The sequence below is a fragment of the Balaenoptera musculus genome, chromosome 7, assembly GCF_009873245.2.
Source record: "Balaenoptera musculus isolate JJ_BM4_2016_0621 chromosome 7, mBalMus1.pri.v3, whole genome shotgun sequence".
Classification (NCBI taxonomy): domain Eukaryota; kingdom Metazoa; phylum Chordata; class Mammalia; order Artiodactyla; family Balaenopteridae; genus Balaenoptera; species Balaenoptera musculus.
Genome location: NC_045791.1, coordinates 18,868,063 through 18,869,015, shown reverse-complemented (window position 1 = coordinate 18,869,015; position 953 = coordinate 18,868,063). Strand labels below are relative to the sequence as shown.

General features: G+C 59.6%; 1 protein-coding gene across 5 annotated transcripts in view; it reads right to left on the bottom strand.

Moving 5' to 3' along the window:
- Window positions 1-206: 206 nt before the first annotated feature.
- Window positions 207-953, bottom strand: part of MGAT5 (alpha-1,6-mannosylglycoprotein 6-beta-N-acetylglucosaminyltransferase) — a 357,980-nt gene continuing 357,233 nt past the window's right edge. For all 5 annotated transcript variants that reach the window (XM_036858870.1, XM_036858869.1, XM_036858871.1 and 2 more), the window contains one exon: window positions 207-454. In XM_036858870.1, the coding sequence (XP_036714765.1) occupies window positions 256-454 (199 nt within the window). In that variant the 3' untranslated portion in view covers window positions 207-255. The remainder of the gene's footprint in view (window positions 455-953) is intronic.

Genomic DNA, 953 nt, shown 5'->3' with positions numbered 1-953 from the left:
GTCTCCCTGCAGTAGCTCCTCCAAAATTAAAAACGAACTTGTGCCAGGAGAAGCCGGGCGCCCGGCCTGATGCCGACTCTCGTTTTGTTTTGGTGAGAACTCCGCTGAGATGCTCCGACCGCAGCGGGACCAACACCAAATCGAGGCCTCCCGCCAAAAGAGTTCAGGCTCTGGCGAGAGTCCCCGGATGATTTCTGCCCACCGGCCTTGCCCGTCTTCCCCAGGAGAGTGCGTGCGGGGCCGGGCCGGAGGCTGCTAGAGACAGTCTTTACAGAGGGCCACCTGGCCCTTGATGAAGTCCCGGCAGGGGCAGATCCTCCGGTGCCTGGGGTGGGCGCCGGCACAGCTGAACAGCAGGAGGTCACCTTGAAACACACAGTGCTTGCTCTTGGGGTCGAAGGAGGGCACCACGATGTCCTTGGCCACCTCTGAGCTTCGGCAGGTCACCTCGTACCTTGCGGGGGAGAGAAAGGGGTTAGAGATGCAGGGGTCGTCCTCGTGCCAGGCGTGGGGAGCTTGTTCGGGGCTCCTGCAGTAGAAATGAAACGTCAGCCAGCCTCTGACCCAGCCATTCTCACCTCGGGAAATCCAGGCTCGAGAAAGGCATGCGTGTGCCTGGACATGTGTGTGGGGCTATGTGTTCAAGGCTGCTTAGCGAAGCACTGTCTGTACTGGAGACAAACTGGAAATAACCTGAATACTCAGCAAGTGGGAAATGGCTGAGTCAACTATGGCTCATCTGTACCATCAGAGTTACATGCAGCCCTTGACAAAGGAGAGGTGGAAATGCGAGCACTAGCGTGAGAGCTGTCCTCAGGAGAGAGGCGGAGAGAGGGGAGGGAGAGAGAGAGAGGGGAGGGAGAGGGAGAGAGGGGAGGGAGAGGGAGAGAGGGGAGGGAGAGAGGGGAGGGAGAGGGAGAGAGGGAGAGGGAGAGAAAGGAGGGAGAGGGAGC